At 33.8% G+C, this 16,249-nt stretch overlaps 1 protein-coding gene across 1 annotated transcript; it reads left to right on the plus strand.

Moving 5' to 3' along the window:
* Positions 1-1,975: 1,975 nt before the first annotated feature.
* LOC141302351 (voltage-dependent T-type calcium channel subunit alpha-1H-like) lies at positions 1,976-15,639 on the plus strand. Its single transcript, XM_073832401.1, has 12 exons — positions 1,976-1,987; positions 2,116-2,308; positions 5,085-5,236; positions 6,730-6,839; positions 8,859-8,992; positions 9,254-9,324; positions 9,421-9,499; positions 10,044-10,165; positions 10,972-11,265; positions 12,372-12,528; positions 12,610-12,767; positions 14,578-15,639. Exons 1-12 carry the CDS (start codon positions 1,976-1,978, stop codon positions 15,544-15,546), a joined length of 2,451 nt encoding a protein of 816 aa, XP_073688502.1. The 3' UTR covers positions 15,547-15,639.
* Positions 15,640-16,249: the final 610 nt, after the last annotated feature.

Here is a 16,249-nt window from a genome sequence, read left to right on the forward strand (position 1 = left end):
CGCCTTACTCTGAATCTGTCCATTATAACAAAGGAAAACACAGGTGCCAGGAGTGTTTACTGCTTTTTTTCTTCCCTGAAGCTCAAGTGACACAATCACAAAAGACAGCGGCTGGTTTTTAGGTAAAGCGAGTGTTTGATTAATTCAGCTCTGAACTAAAGAAAAAAGGGAGAGAGAGATAAAAATACAGCGGAGGACACCAAAACGAGCAGGTTGAGGAGGAGAGACAGAACATTCATCATTTAATTCCACTGAGAGGTCTTATACACTCTCTCTCTCTCATGCATATACACTGAGTCCACGGACAGTAACAGACTCAACACAACTGGTTTATATAGTGTCCTTTACACCGGCCCATCTTTTGTGTTGTGACAAATACCAATTGTGTTGTGTATACAATAAGACGAGGACAGAGTTTCCATTCCATTCTGCACTTTCTTCCTTTCACATTTCCTGTCTTTGCTTTCTTACTGATAGGCTCCTTTCTCTCCACCTTCTTTTAATGTAAAGTTCTGATTATGTACTGTATGCATCACATTAAGGATGCTTACTTTTCATTAAAATGCATATATTAATCTGTATTTTTGTCTTGTTTAAAGTAGATACATTTAATAATAAAATAAAATAAATGTAAGTAAGATCATGCTTGATTTCAGAGAAATTATATAGTTTGGGGTGAGTAAGATTTGTTTTTAAATAAATTAATATTTTCATTTAACATTTATGCTTTGCATAGAGCATTTTCCACAAAAAGTAGCCCAAATGTTATAACAGATGTTGATAATAATAAGAAACAATAGGAAATAATTTCTTGAGAACCAAATCAAAATATTAGAATAATTTCTGAAGGATCATGTGACACTGAAGACTAGAGTAATGATGCAGAAAATTCAGTCCAAAGTACAATTTTGAAATATTTTTACTATTTAATAGAACTGATATCTATTTGAATATATTTTAAGATGTAATTTATTATTGTGACCAAAGCTAATTTTTCAGCATCATTACACTTTAGTATGTCTTCAGTGTCACATGATTCTTAAATATCATTTAATAAATCATTCTAATATGCTGATTTGCTGTTCAAGAAAAAGTTTTATTATTATCAATATTTTAAAGAGTATTTTTTTTATATATATAGGATTTGTTGATGAATAGAACGGTTCAAAGATCAGCCAGGTTTGTAATAAATGTAACATTATACACCATATACCATTCAAAAGCTTGGAGTCAGTATCATTTTTTTATTTTTTTGGGGGGGGGGGAGAAAATATAGAAATTAATGCTTTTATTTAACAGTGACGCTTTAAATTGATCAAAAGTGATTATAAAGATTTATAATGTTACAAAAGACTTTTATTTGAGATTCTTCTGAACTTTCTACTCATCAAAGAAATCTACTCTGCTGTTTTCAACATAATAATAATAATAAATGTTTTTTTGATCCGCAAATCAGAATATTAGAATGATTTCTGAAGGATCATGTGACTGGAGTAATGATGCTATAAATTCAGCTTTGAAATCACAGGAATAAATTACATTTTAAAATATATTCAAATAGAAAACAGTTATTTTAAATAGTAAAAATATTTCAAAATGTTACTGTTTTTACTGTACTTTTGGTCAATTAAATGCAGGCTTGGTGAGCAGAAGAGACTTCTTTAAAAACATTAAAAAACTTTTGACTGGTAGTGTATTTAAAATTGTAGTACTATTTCACAATATTGCTGTTTTTCATAAGAGATTTCAAAAATCTTCCCAAACTCAAATATTTAAGTGGTAGTGTATATTGAATTGAAAATTTTCCTCACAGTGTTTTGGTAGTTTTATTCCTAAAAGTTTAATTAGTGTTTAACTAAGCCAGGTGCCATATTATATCTGAATATTAATCATTTACTTTGGCACATGGCATGACCAAACTAATTATAAATAAGTCCATTTAAAGAAATATGCTTTTGGAGACAAACATAAATTAATGTACAGACAAGTAAAATCCTTATTTTAGCAAAAAGCCTTATGACCAGCATTTTTTAGTTTACAAGGTGTTGTGACAGCCCCGAATTAATAATTTTTGTAAGTTTTATATTTCTGCTTTTATTTCTTCTCTCTTTGTAGCCCATAAGGAATCATAACCCCTGGATGCTTCTGTACTTCATTTCCTTCCTGCTGATCGTCAGCTTCTTCGTGCTGAACATGTTTGTGGGTGTGGTGGTTGAAAACTTCCACAAGTGTAGACAAGACCAGGAAGAAGAGGAGGCCAGACGGAGAGAGGAGAAAAGGCAGAAGCGCATGGAGAAGAGACGCAGGAGTAAGTGTGTGTTCGCTGAACATGTGCACATGAGTCACAATAAAAAGTAATATTTCAGTTTTCACTGGGATTTTGGGCCATTTTTGGTGACTTTAATATTCACAGGAGCAGGGGGCAGAACAATATTTTATGGCTTGTCACTGCTGGTTAGGATAAAACTAGCATGGAACAGATTGGTTTTATTGATTGTAACTGTATTGCATCACACATGGTTAGCACAGTACAGTTTAATTGCTGTCATGTGTATTTAGCTTGGGAAATAGACAATTAGGAGTGATTTCCACAGCAGTGCTCTTCAAAAGCCCTTTGACTTTGCTTGACTTCAAAACCACATAACCAGAATTGAATTAGACAGAAGGCACGTAATTAGAAGTTTGAGTAAAACCATTTACTCTTGCCTCAAATCCCACTTTAATCCTGTGCTTTGGTTATGAATAACAACAACCTTCCTTTAGAAGTACTAGTTTCAGGTGACACAAATATAAACACATGAACAATAGCTAGAATTATGTATTTCGTATAGTTTAGAGACTCAATCCATGTTTAGAGTGGGGCTGGGTAAAAATATTGATTTCTTAATTTTAATCTATTCAAATTTTTATGCAACTATATCAGTTCTTAAATCCCAAGAATCTATTAGTCTAGCTTGTTTTCAGGTAATGAATCTTGCATCTAATAAATCACAATAAGCTTTGTGCTTTGTTACTTTTGATATGAAACAAAGTCTCAGATTTCAAATTCCGTCCATTTTATTACAGTATTCAAACAATAAATGTCATCTTTGAATACATCTTATTTTTTATTTAGTACTGACTTCAATAAGATGTTTTATCACATAAAGGATGTTTACATATAGTCCACAAGAGAAAATAATAATTAAATTTATAAAAATCACCCCATTCAAAAATTTACATAAACTTGATTCTTAATACTGTGTTGTTCCCTTAATGATCCACAAACAATGTGTTTGTTTGTTTGTTTGTTTGTTGTTTGTTTGTTTTGTTTTGTTTAGTGATAGTTGTTTATGAGTCCCTTGTTTGTCCTGAACAGTTAAACTGCCCGCTGTTCTTCAGAAAAATCCTTCAGGTCAGATCAGGGTAAATTTAACTTATTTTGTCTTCTGGGGGACGTGTAAGTATCTTCTGTAGCTTCTGAAGGGCAGTACTAAATATATATATATATATATATATATATATATATATATATATATAGGCAAAATAAGAACATTTTACACATCTTCATTCTGTTCAAAAGTTTACACACCTAGCTCTTAATGCATCATGTTTCCTTCTGGAGCAACATTGATCATTTGAACCTTCTGTAATAGTTGCATATGATTCCCTTAGTTGTCCTCAGTGTGAAAAGATGGATCTCAAAATCATACAGTCATTGTTGGAAAGGGTTCAAATACACAAAAGTGCTGAAAAACCAAAGAATTTGTGGGACCTGAAGAATTTTTCTGAAGAACAGTGACCAGTTAAACTGTTCAGGACAAACAAGGAACTCATGAACAACTATCACTAAACAAAAAAACACAGCTGTGGATCATTCAGGTAACAACACAGTATTAAGAATCACATGTCTGTAAACTTTTGAACTATAATTTTCTCTTGTGGACTATATGTAAATGTCGTTTATGTAAAAATATCTTATTCAGGTCAGTACTAAATAAAAAAACAACATGCATTTTGCATGATCCCTTTTATTTTGATAAAATAACTAACATTTGATAACGCCATATTACATATTCATTATTATTTTTGCTGTTCTAATAATGTCTAATAATGTTGTAACATTATTATTATTATTATAAAAACTTTAGTGTAATTTAAGTATACAAATCAGTTCATTTTAACCTTTTATTGTATAGTAATATAGTACCAACTGACTCTCATGTATATTTTACAGCATTAGTTTAGATTTTGTTTTCCTTCAGAAAATTTGGCATGTACTATACCTGATATATCCAAAATAATCAATATCGAGCCGAATCAAATTAAATCAAAAATTGATTTGAATCTAATCTCACGCTTGTGTCAAAACCCAGCCCTAGTTTTGGGATCTTCAGGGACTGTTTCAGTAACTTACTTAGTTACAATCAACTATGGCACAATGCTAAAAGACACTCACATCCCCCTAGCATCAACGCGACTATTTTTTTACACAAGTAAGCTGTATTTACAGTGCCGTAGTATATATCAAATACCATCAATTTACCCTGCTACAGCTACAGTACTGTTTGTAAGAGTACCTGAACTGGAAACTGAATTAGTTAGCTGTCTCTAGACATCACTTTCTCTCTCTCTCGAATGCTCACAAAGCTTCCCTCAAAGACACCTTGAGCAGTCTTGAGCCATGATGGATGTGGGGGGACGCTTGGCTGGACATTTATAACGTTCCTCAGATGACTCGACTGTTTACTAACTGTGACTACACACACACACACACACACACACTGCTACGTTAGCAATTTACTGGCCAGACAAAAACTGGGTCAGTGTGTTTGTGTTTGACAGGGACAACAAAGTAGCCTATACAGTACACTAACAACACACATCCTGCCCTTGGGTTATTTTCAACGAAACCTCCAAAAAACTTGTGAATATTAACGTGTTCAATTCAAAGCTGAATTACAAAACTTTCATTTAAAATGCTGGCTGAGGATGTTCACAGCATCCTGTGATGCAAGATGAGTGTGTGTGTGTGTGTACCTGAATGACCTGAATACACCCTAATGAAGGTGTTCTATTGTTCTCTGTGTTTTTTTGTCTTTTAGAGGCCCTGCAGAGACCGTACTATGCGGACTACTCTCCAACACGCCTCTATATTCACACAGTCTGCACTAGCCATTATCTGGACCTCTTCATCACCATCATCATCGCCATTAATGTGCTCACGATGTCAATGGAGCACTACAGACAACCCAAGGTTTGGAGTATTACACAAACACACACAAAAATACACACTACTTCTGCAGGGCAATGACACTGTGAATAGTTTAACAAAAACCTGAAAAAATGATATTAGTATTTTAGCACTACATGTTTTAAGTCAACACAAAATGGCCCACCAGTGTGCTATTATATTATTTATATATATTTTTTAATATATATTTTAATTTTAGCTTTATTTTATTTTAAGTTTGAGTCATTTTGTTGTTGTTTTTTTATCTGTCAATTTTATTTTTATTTATTCTTTTTTCAGTTTTATGCATTTTTATTACTTAAACACTGTTTTTTCATGCACCTGTCAAGTTTGAGATTTTGGGCTTTTTGGTGTTTCATAAAGTGTTTTTTCAAAACACCCAAAAGACACTGTTAAGTGTTTCTTTTATAGCACTTTATCTGTTTGTGTCAATAGATTTCAGTAACAATCCATATTTTTACAGGCTTTTTAGTTTTTTCTGAATTATGGAGTGACAATATGTGACCCTGGACCACAAAACCAGTCTTAAGTCGCTGGGGTATATTTGTAGCAATAGCCAAAAATACATAGTATGGGTCAAAATTATTGATTTTTCTTTTATGTCAAAAATCATTAGGAAATTAAGTAAAGATCATGTTCCATTAAGATTTTTTGTAGAGAACTTAATTTGGACAACTTTAAAGGTGATTTTTTCAGTATTTTGATTTTTTTGCACCCTTAGATTCCAGATTTTCAAATAGATGTATCTCAGCCAAATATTGTCCTATCCTAACAAACCATACATCAATAGAAAGCTTATTTATTGATATCTCATGACTTAACCTTATGACTGGTTTTGTGGTCCAGGGTCACATATGAGATACCCAAAATCCCCTCTGTAAAAACATTTATATGTCATAAAAAATGAAACAAGAATTTTGAAACTGACTTCATCCATTGTTTAGATTTTTGTACTAGAAATGTATGCAAATTAGCACATATTTCATTAAACAATGCCTCATTTACATATTTAAACCTAACATTTTAGAAAACTTGTAATACAAAAAATGTTTGCAATTATCAATATAACCAATTAACTGGGTAAGTAAGGTGATAACTATTAGTTTTTTTTCCCTATTCACCTGTAGTGTCTCACCTTAAAGCAAATGAAAATTACACATTTAAACTAAACTAACATAACTAAAAAACCATTACTTTTTGTTTTTAGTATTTTTGTTTTAGTTAGCACTGGTTTGCATCAGTAAAAATAAAACAGTATTTAGTTATGCATTGGAAACTATTGGATCATGAAAAGTGGGAGTTACATAACTGATGATGTCAACTGGAAAGACAAGTTACAGTACTTCAGAGGCAAAGTATTTTTTAACTATATGAATAACCAACACTGATGCGTCATTCATAATAAGACCGGGATCATGTAAATAAATGGTCAATTTTAGATGTTAAAGTTTAATATTCCAGGTGTCTGACTGCTGTTATTTTTCTCTGTTTCTCAGTATCTGGATGAAGGTCTGAAGTACTGTAATTACATCTTCACTCTGGTCTTTGTGATCGAGGCTGCACTGAAATTGGTTGCCTTTGGCTTTAGGAGGTTTTTCAAAGAGAGGTAAAGCTCCATCATGTGGACACAATGCAGAAATACAGTATACTTTCTAGACAATAGGTTGACTAGTTGATAGTATTCTTATATTGGTTTGCTTTCATCACAGCAGTCATGGATTTCAAGAAGTGAGGGAAAAAATGCAATCAGTTTTGTTTCACTTTAAAGGCAGTTCACAACTAAATGCATTATTATAAACTACTGTTTAAAGGTTTAGGGATTTGCTAATACAACAGAGCTAAAAATAGTCTAATTATTTTAGTGGAAGCAGTGATGCAAAAAGTTTTTAATGTTTTTTTTTTTTTAAAAGAAGTCTCTTCTGCTCAACCAAGTCTGCATTTATTTGATCCAAAGTACAGCAAAAAAAAGTAAAATTGTTACTATTTAAAATAGCTGTTTTCTATTTGAATATATTTTAAAATGTAATTTATTCCTGTGATTTCAAAGCTAAATTTTAGCATCATAACTTCAGTCACATGGTCCTTCCGAAATCATTCTAATATTTTGATTTGCCACTCAAAAAACATTTATTATTATTATTATGTTGAAAACAGCTGAGTAGATTTTTCAGGTTTCTTGAATAGAAATAGTTTGATTCACAGAGCATTATAAATGTCTGTATCATAAATTTTGATCAACTTAAAGCATCCTTGCTAAATAAAAGTATTTATTTCTATAATTTATTTTCCAAAAAATGTATATAAAAATTATACTGACTTTTTATTTCAGATAAATGCTGATCTTTGGATCTTTCTATTCATCAAAGAATCCTGAAAATAAATGTACTTAACTGTTTTAATTATTGATAATAATAATTAAAAAGAAAATCTGAAAATCAGCATATTAGAATGATTACTGAAGGATCGTGTCACACTGAAGACTGGAGTAATGATGCTGAAAATGTAGCTTTGATCACAGGAATAAATTACATTTTAAATATATTTAAATAGAAAAAAGTTATTTTAAATAGTAAAAATATTTCACATTTGTTCTGTTTTTGTTGTACTTTATATCAAATAAATGCAGGCTTGGTGAGCAGTAGAGACTTCTTTAAAAAAACAAAAAATCTTACTGTTCAAAAACTTTTGACTGGTAGTATATATTTTGAATAAATGTGTCTTTATCTGTGATTTATTACACAAATAAATACAGAGACCATTTTAATTTGTGCTCTGCATCAAAAATATGTGAATTTTGCATTATTAACAACTTCTGTGTTAAAGTGAGTCAGTGAGGACAGAGACACTATGGCCCGGTTTCACAGACAGGGCTTAGACTAAACCAGGATTAGGCTAAGTAATTTTTATAAACATGCTTAGAAAAAAACATGACTGGTGTGCATCTTGAGACAAAACAAAGGCACTGATATATTTCAAGATCAATCAGTGCAATTTTGTTTTAGTTGAAACAGCTCAGACTTACATTTTAGTCTAGGACTAGGCTCAAGCCTTGTCTGTGAAACCGGGGGTATGAGTGTCAAACTGCATCTTGAGCCCCGATGTTTCTCCAAACCTTGCTATAAAAAATGATGGTTACACAAATATTTCAAATGTGTCAGTGATTGATTGAAACCCTGTCACACTGTCAGCGTCGCATGTCATGCAAACGCGAATACTTACGACCCATGTTCTAAAATGGTATCAACTCACTGTTTGAAGTGCCTATCATAAGGAAGGTCACATGGTGTCATGAATAATAATGAGACGAGGCCTTCTCCTAAGATAAGGCCATGCAGGCTCATGAATAATTATGGCACATCCTGTGACGTTGAGACAGAGAAAAATAGCCCAGAAAGTCTATAAATTAATAACTTTCTTCTTTATAAATTAAAGATACAGGATTGTCTTTCATTCATGTTCCATAGCTCTTTAAGATTAAATATAGTTTAAGAAAAGATTTAAAGAACGGCCTTTCCTCTGGCAGTCTCTAATGGTCAAGTTTAGCACTTTTAAACAATATTAAACTTGTTTGTATCTCATTCTGTGCGTCTATCTTTTCTGTTTTGTTTTGTTTTGTTCGTGTCAGGTGGAATCAGTTAGACTTGGCAATTGTCCTTCTCTCCATCATGGGCATCACACTTGAGGAAATTGACCTGAATGCCTCACTACCCATCAACCCAACCATCATACGCATAATGAGGGTGCTGCGCATTGCCAGAGGTACCAAATACATGAAGACACACACATACACACCAGTCGTGACAAGTGACAAATATAACATCCGATGTGCCAGAGAAAAGACAAGTTTCCAGCATTTTTAGCACTACTTGATAAAAATGAGAATTTTAAAAAAGTTTTACTCATACTACCGTTCAAAAATTCGGGGTCATGATGATTTTTTCAGTAAAAAAGTCAGATTTAGTACAGTTTGTCATGTCATGTCAAGATTTCAATGAAATGTGATATAAAATTCCCTTTCAGTATTAAAGCTGTTGAAGATGGCCACAGGAATGAGATCTCTTTTGGATACAGTAGTTCAAGCTTTACCACAGGCCAGTAAATTCATGTCTCATGCTATGTCCATTGTTATTGTGGAATTACTCACAGATTATGATGTATGTTTATGTGGCTGTTTTCTGATTCTCTAGGTTGGTAATCTGGGTCTGCTGTTTATGCTGCTGTTCTTCATCTACGCAGCACTGGGAGTTGAACTCTTTGGCAGACTTGGTCAGTTTACCTTTCATTTCCTGTTATCACAATACTAACACTACTGTTCAAAAGTTTGAGGTCAGTAAGATTTGTAAAAAAAAAAAAAAAAAAAAAAATTTGAAGGCTGAATTTATTTAATCAAAAGTGCAGTTATTACTATTTAAACTATTAAATTGTCATTTATTCCTGTGATGAAAAGCTGAATTTTTAGCATAATTACTCCAGTCTTCAGTGTCACGTGATCCTTCAGAAATCATTCTAATATGTTGATTTGTTCTCAAGAAACATTTCTTATTATTATCAATGTTGAAATCAGTTCTGTTTAATCATTTTATGGAGACCAAAACATTCAAAAGAACAAAATTGAATAGAATTAGAAATATAACTTTTGTAACAATTTAATGCATTTTAGCTAAATAAAAAAAAATATTTGTGACCCTGGACCACAAAACTTAAGTCTTAAGTAGCACATTTGTACTTTGAACAATAGTGCATATTGTTACATAGAAAAAATGAAAGTATATTCAGCATGAATTATTAAAATGAATTATTTTGAAATCAGAATGCACAGAGGACAACCCGTGTGAGGGATTGAGCAGACATGCTACATTTCAGAATTTCGGCATGGCGTTCCTCACTTTGTTCCGCGTTTCCACCGGAGACAACTGGAATGGAATCATGAAGGTATTCTGCATGCCATAAATATCTGATTACGGAATGCTGAAACCCAAACCTCAGATGTTTAAAGGGATAGTTCACCCAAAAATTCTGCCATTAATTATTCACCCTCATGTTATTCCAAACCTGTATGACCTTTGTTCATCTTTGAAACACAAATTAAGATATTTTTGATAAAATCCGAGAGCTCTGTGACCCTGCATAGACAGCAATGCAAGTACCACATTTAAGGCCCAGAAAGATGCTAAAGACTTCATTAAATTAGTCCATGTGACAGTGGTTCAACCCTAATTTTATAAAGCTACACTGGCTTTCTGACGTAGAATGTCTATCTCTTATTGTTCATCGTCTGTTTATATACACTGTATATACACAGAAGAAAAGAAATTGTTAAAATAAAGTTGTTATTTTTGTTTCCTTTGTGCACAATAAGTATTCTCATAGCTTTATAACATTACGGTTGAACCACTGATGTCACATGGACTATTTGAACAATGTCCTTACTACTTTTCTTGGTCTTAAACATGTCAGTTGTATTGCTGTCTATACAGGGTCAGAAAGCTCTTGTATTTCATCAAAAATATCTTCATTTGTGTTCCAAAGTTGAACAAAGGTCTTATGGGTTTGAAACGACATGAGGGTGAGAGTGATTAATGACAGAATTTTCATTTTGGGGAGAACTGTTGCTTTAAGAGTGAGACTATCAACTGTCAAAAAGATAATTTGTTTCCAACATACAGTACATTATTAGGACTTGTCAATTCTTGAGTTGGACAGAACTCACAATTTGTGTATTTCTGTGTGTGTCCTAGGATACCCTGCGGGAATGTAAAAATGACAAATGTCTGAGTTACCTGCCGCTTTTGTCGCCTCTGTACTTTGTGACATTCGTGCTGATGGCACAGTTTGTGCTGGTGAATGTTGTGGTCGCTGTGCTCATGAAGCATTTAGAGGAAAGTAACAAAGATGCCCGCGAGGATGCCGAGATGGAGGCGGAGTTAAAGGAAGAGCTTAAAGCCGGTCGTAGACAAAGCACCGCCTCTGTGGGCGGAGCCATCGGGCTTGAGGGTACAGCTGTTAAAATGGAGACTCTCTCACATGAACAGGTCAGTTCCCTATGTCCCTATAATTCTTCTATACATGAGGCTATGTGTATTATACCAAAGAACACCCTGATATATATTTGATAGATATTATTAGATTTAAAATGAGAAAAATTAAAGTTTATTTTACTGTATTTTTAAAAAAATCTTCGGTGCAGGTGCTTAGTAAAGGCTAATTATCTCACTTGTGATCTTCATGGTCAAAAACAACCACCAAAAAATAAAAAAAAATAACAGCAATTTTTGTGGGTGCAGTCTACAAATCAGCTGCAATAAAGTAGTCTTTTTTATATCTAAATATATATCTAAATGGAAAACTTAATAAAACAAAGTAATTGTGTGAAAAAAAAAAATTCTTCTTTATTATTATATTTTTGCAGTTTTTTTAAGAATATGCATATTATATTACTTTTAAGTAACAGAAACAAATGTATTTATTTATTTATAAATTGTAAAATGTTTAGAATATATATATATTATTTTTTGGGATTATCTTTTATTTCATATAATATATATAATATGTGGTTTTTATATAATTATAATTATTATTATTATTATTAATTATTATATTTCTGCAGTTTTTTGAAGAATGCTATTTATTCTATTTTATATATCCTAATTATTGTAAAATGTTCATAATATTTATATGATAATATTATAATATGTGATTTTCATATAATAATAATAATTATTATTATTATTATTATTAATTAGATTTTTGCATGTTTTTTAAGAATATGCAGTGTCTTATTTATCGTAAAATGTCTATATGTGATTTTTATATGATAGTAATTATTATTATTATTATATTTATTAATTATTATATTTTTGCAGAATATTTCTTAAAGCCATCTTTTAAGTAAAACTGAAAAAATACATTTATTTTTATTTTATTTATTTTAAAATGGTATTTGTTTTTATTATTATATAAAATTGCATATTATAATATTTATATTACAATAAAGATTATAATGTTTTTTTTCAATAATGATAATTATTATTATCAGATTTTTGCAGGTTTTTTAAATAAATATACAGTGTTTTTAAGCCTTCTTTTAAGTAACAGAAAAAGGGTTACTGTTTGTTACATACATTTATTGTTTTTACAGGGCCAAGACTCCAATTACGGCAACTTCCTGACAGTTAGTAGGCCGTCTATATCACGGATGCTGTCTTTACCCAATGACAGTTACATGCTCTACCCTGTTAAGCCTGTATATGGCTCCATTCATGAAAGAGTCTCCAAACAGGACTCCACACTACCAGGTGACAAAACCAAGCCGGTTTTTACTGGTCATGACAGACATGCAGAGAGAGAATATGACTAAAGCTGTTTGTGTTTTTCAGGCTCCTCTCTCTCACTCGGCACTCAGCCCTGTGAAGATAGTGCCGTAATGCAGGTTCCAGGAACTGCGTCTCAGACAAACCTGGCGTCCATTCCTGCTCTCCGTCCTTTAAATCAAAGACCAAGAACTAGCAATGCTTTCAGAGCCCTGCGGAGACAGGTACTGCAGTGACTCTCGTCCTCATGACTGTTCATTTATATTAAGGATGACAATAGATTAAATCAGCCAGACAATTACGTAAAATGCATTTCTTTGTCATTACCAAATTGCACAAATTGTGGCATTGATCATTTGTACAAAAGGTCAGATGTTCTTGCTTTTATTGGATCAGTCTCAAACTGTGTTGGGAAGTTTACTTTAAAAATGTAGTAAGTTACAGGTTACAAGTTACCCTATTTAAAATGTAACAAGTAGTGTAACTATTTCAATTACTTTACTAAAGTAATGTAACTGATTACATTTACTTCTTGATTACTTTTCTAAATTTCTAAAGAATGTTTACAACTGTTAATCAGTTAATCAACACTCAGACATAGAGGAATGTGGATTTTCAAACAAGAGGACCAATCAAAAGCATCAGAATTGCTTTACTAAAAGTCCCTTAAATGGCAGGAGGCATTGTGCTTTTTAAAGAAAATATTCAGATTTAACCCCCATTTTAATCTTTCTCATTTTATTAAGTAACTTATTTAATTTCACATTTTTTCTCAGTAACTGTGATGGATTACAGTACCTGGTATTCATCACGTTGTGGGGACCAAATGTCCCCACAAGGATAGTAATACCAGTAGATTTTGACCTTGTGGGGACATTTCTCAGGTCCCCATGAGGAAACAGGCTTATAAATCATGCACAATGAGTTTTTTTGATGAAGTAAAAGTGTGCACAATCTCCTGTGAGGGCTAGGTTTAGGTGTAGGTCGATAGAAAGTACGGTTTGTACAGTATGAAAACCATTACGCCTATGGAATGTCCCCATAAAACATGTAAACCCAACATGTGTTACATTTGTTTTGTAATTAAATTATGTAACGCTGTTACTTGTACAGGTGAGGGCAGAATCTGCAAAATGTTAATTATTTTACCAAATGAAGAGGGATCATACAAAATGAATGTTATTTTTATTATATACTGACCTGAATAAGATATTTCACATAAAAGATGTTTACATATAGTTCACAAGAGAAAATAATAGTTGAATTTATAAAAATGACCCTGTTCATAAGTTTACATACATTTGATTCTTAATACTGTGTTGTTACCTGAATGATTCACAGCTATGTGTGTGTGTGTGTGTGTGTGTGTGTGTGTGTGTGTGTGTGTGTGTGTGTGTGTGTGTGTGTGTGTGTGTGTGTGTGTGTTTTTGTTTTTTGTTTAATGATAGTTGTGCATGAGTACCTTGTTTGTTTTGAACAGTTAAACTGCCCGCTGTTCTTCAGAAAAAATCCTTCAGGTCCCACAAATTCTTTGGTTTTTCAGCATTTTTGTGTATTTGAACCCTTTCCAACAATGATTATGGTTTTAAGATCCATCTTTTCACACTGAGGACAACTGAGGGATTCGTATACAGCTATTACAGAAGGTTCAATTGCTCACTGATGATTCAGAAAGAAAAAAAACTCTTAATACAGTACATTGTGTTTCCTTCTGAAGCATCAGTGAGCATTTCTGTAATAGTTGCATACAAGTCCCTCAGTTGTCCTCAGTGTGAAAAGATGGATCTCAAAATCATACAGTCAATGTTGGATAAGGTTCAAATACACAAAAATGCTGAAAAACCAAAAAATTGGCTGGACCTGAAGGATTTTTTTGAAGAACAGCTGGTTTCAGGACAAACAAGGGACTTTACTTTAAATAAATAGATTAAATCTATTGCATTGTATTACAAATAGCAATAAACTGTTTTAAATTGTCATCTAATAAATAATTTTAAATGTGTGTACTTATAGTACATCTGTTCTTGCCCGCAGCAAGCAATAAAGAGCGACTCCATTGATTCCACAATTGCTGACTCCAGAGACATCTTACATATCCCGAGCAAACCCTGCTCCAGTGATAATCTTCATCTCAAAGTACCCAGCATTCCCCTCACCATTGGATCCGCCCCCTGTTCACCCCAGGCCTCGCCTCCCCCTCCCCTCCGCAACCGGACAGCGAGCGTACAAACAAACAGACACATGTACAGCCAGCGCAGCATCCCCTGCCGACAGACCGAGTACGAGACGCAATCTATACAACCTCTCGAAATAACCAAACTACAAGACTCAGATGAGATTGTCCGACTCAACACAAACGTTACTCAAAGAAGAGCCTCTCATCGTGTGACACGCAGCCATAAATTGTCCCCTTATGAACCACCCTTCTGTTCTGACACCCAGGACTCTTGTGGCCGCCAACCGGGTACAAGTGCCCAATGTCTACGGAAGTACAACAGCATGGAAAACAATGGCTTTCTATCTCAAATCCACGTCCCTCGGCGTCACTCAACGCATGGGGAAGAGTTACTGCTTCAGCAGCAGCCACCTGGACCGCCCAAAAAGGAGAAAATGAGCCCACCGTGCATCTCCATCGACCCTCCCACCGACGCGGAGTTTCCGCCTCCAGCGGTCAGTCAAGAGCGCAGCACAGTCCTAAGACGGCGAACACCGTCTTTCGACTCCGCACTACCACGGGAGTCCATAGATCTTCCTGATGTGCAGGATGAACCTCTTTTGCCCAGTCATTTGCCCCTCCCACAATTCTCTTTTGACCAATCGGATGTAAGTTCGCTGAGCAGCCTGTCGGAACTGCTTTCGGATAGTGACCAGTCGACGCACTCTTTCCCTTCCGAGGCCCGCTCGGGGGCAGTGGGAGACACAGCTCAGAGTCCACTCAGGAAGAAGGTATTGGTCAGAATGGCCAGCACTAGGGATCCAGGAAATGAGGATTCGGTTGCCTAGCTGACCGTGCAGGAAGTCCCTCACGCATTCCGCCTCTTCGCCAAGCATTTTAATAACAGGAAGAGGCGGTGTCGGCAAAAGTATGCAAATGTGTTTCTGATGGAACTGATGTTTTTTTTTTGCCTGATCATATTGATTAGGGAACTTTTATTAGTGTTCATCACACACATTGATATCGTGACGTTTTATGTGAGTTCATAGGAAAATCCATCACAGGAACATGTTGCATCGTGGCATAGGATTACTGCACATTACGGTGCAACTTTAACCCTCATTTTTTGTTTGGGGTCTGAAAGTTGATTTTTAAAGGGATCGTTCATCCAAAAATGAAAATTACCTTTTGATTTACTCAGCCTCAAGCCATCTTAGATGTATATAACTTTCTTCTTTCAGATGAATACAATCAGAGTTATATTAAACAATGTCCTGGCTCTTTTAAGCTTTATAATGCCAGTGAATGGCTGTTGAGATTTTGAAGTCCAAGAAAGTGCATCCATTGATCATAAAAAGTACTCCACATTAATAAAGGCTAAAACTTTGTAAATCATAATCTCTAGCTTCTGCCAACTGTCGTATACACATTGACGAGAGAGTGGCGTTCCAGTGACGTAGGATGTAGACAAACAAGGTGCCAAACACAGAAGCGGAAGGAGAGAACAAAACAAGACACCGGTCAAAACAAGGATTTGTAAAGATATATTAT

This window comes from Garra rufa, unplaced genomic scaffold (assembly GCF_049309525.1).
Source record: "Garra rufa unplaced genomic scaffold, GarRuf1.0 hap1_unplaced_001, whole genome shotgun sequence".
NCBI lineage: Eukaryota > Metazoa > Chordata > Actinopteri > Cypriniformes > Cyprinidae > Garra > Garra rufa.